The 1,507-nt window shown below is 43.0% G+C and overlaps 1 protein-coding gene across 1 annotated transcript in view; it reads left to right on the top strand.

Annotated features, from left to right (window-relative positions):
• Nucleotides 1-32: 32 nt before the first annotated feature.
• Nucleotides 33-1,507, top strand: part of GNL3 (guanine nucleotide binding protein-like 3 (nucleolar)) — a gene marked incomplete at its 5' end in the record, with an annotated part of 8,610 nt that continues 7,135 nt past the window's right edge. Inside the window, 4 exons of the mRNA XM_010014417.1 lie at nucleotides 33-98; nucleotides 524-661; nucleotides 1,086-1,202; nucleotides 1,357-1,440. Coding sequence (XP_010012719.1) covers nucleotides 33-98; nucleotides 524-661; nucleotides 1,086-1,202; nucleotides 1,357-1,440 — 405 coding nt within the window. The remainder of the gene's footprint in view (nucleotides 99-523; nucleotides 662-1,085; nucleotides 1,203-1,356; nucleotides 1,441-1,507) is intronic.

Here is a 1,507-nt window from a genome sequence, read left to right as displayed (position 1 = left end):
CCGCGGGGAGCCAGCGCTGACGGGCGCCGTGCGTTGCAGAGCTGAGGAAGGCGAGCAAGAGGCTGACATGCCACAAGCGCTACAAGATCCAGAAGAAGGTGAGAGCCGGCGGCCCCGGGCGGTGCGGAGCCCTCGGGGCGGGGGGGGGCTGTGGCCAGTGGGGGCTCCAAGCTGACTAGTTCAGCGCCAAAAGCGGGTTTTTATGTGCTATTACAGAAACGTGTACATGTACACAGTAAGGACGTTATATTGGATGTCGTGGAGTCTGGGCTGTAGCGAGGAGTTACCTTTCCAGCTACCATTGGCCCGGGGATGATTTAAGAGTGTAGGTTTTTCGCATCATTGCTTTTTGCATTATTTTGGACTGGTATGTTCAAGTGTAGCTTTGTGATGAGATATTAGACAATAAAACACATCAGTCTAAATCAGAAACGTACTGATTCTTACTCTGTAAACAGGAGGGATACAGCCCCCTTTCTTTTTTTTCTTGAGACTGAGAAAATATTCTTGTTCCTGTCTTCAGATCAGAGAACACCACCGAAAAGTCAGGAAGGAGGCCAAAAAACGTGGACGCAAAAAGCCCAAGAAAGACCCTGGTGTTCCCAGTGCTGCACCATTTAAGGAAAAGCTTCTACGGGAAGCGGAGCAAAGAAAGCAGAGGGTAAAATATAGTTTGTGGTAAAGAGTTCAAGAACCGAGACCATTCCTGTTTTCAGGGGAGCTTTGCCTGTGTAGGCACATGTGTGCACCCAGAGGTGCACTCATGGTTTATTGTAAATGGTCCTGTATTTATTTCCAGCATTATACAGTACGTATGTAACAATTTGCTTTTTTATTTTTAACCTCCATTTCATCATTGTGTGTATAAACATGCTGGAAATGTGAATGTTTTGAGGCAATTGAAGGCAACTATTCTTTTCAGGGTAGGATGCAAAAAAAGTTCTCAGTGTCCCATGGACAGTCATAACTTCTGACTGAGCTGTCTCAGGAACTTTGGTCAGAAATAAGTAAATAGGGAGAAAGAAGAGTCTTCCTTACCACCTTCAAGTATGTTTTATCTGACTTGGGGTTTTGTTTGTGATTAGCTTGAAGAACTAAAACAAAAGCAGAAGCTCAACAGACAGAAAGAACATGAAAAGAAGAGGAAGCTTGAAGCTAAGAAGAATGCCAAAATTAAGGAAAAAGCAGAGGGAAAGGTAGGTGTCTGGTATGATTTTGGTTCATAATAAAGTCACTGTCAGACTACCTCTTCTTAAGCAATATGTTATGTGTTACATTTTCATGCTGTATATGCATGCAAGTATAATGCACTGATTCTCAGATAAATCATTCCCCTTCATTTTTATTTGCATTCAGGAATCCTCTGGAAAATCTAAAGCAAAAGCTAACAAATGGCTGGATAAAAATTCAAAGGAATCATTCTGCAGGGAGCTCAATAAGGTGAGACTCTTCAACGCTGTGTAATTTGATGAGAGTCAGCAATAAGACTACTTGTAGTTTCCTTTTT

The sequence above is a fragment of the Nestor notabilis genome, unplaced genomic scaffold, assembly GCF_000696875.1.
Source record: "Nestor notabilis isolate BGI_N333 unplaced genomic scaffold, ASM69687v1 scaffold22675, whole genome shotgun sequence".
NCBI classification, from domain to species: domain Eukaryota; kingdom Metazoa; phylum Chordata; class Aves; order Psittaciformes; family Psittacidae; genus Nestor; species Nestor notabilis.
The sequence above is the reverse complement of the archived record's forward strand: the minus strand, read 5'-3'. Positions and strand labels throughout refer to the sequence as shown.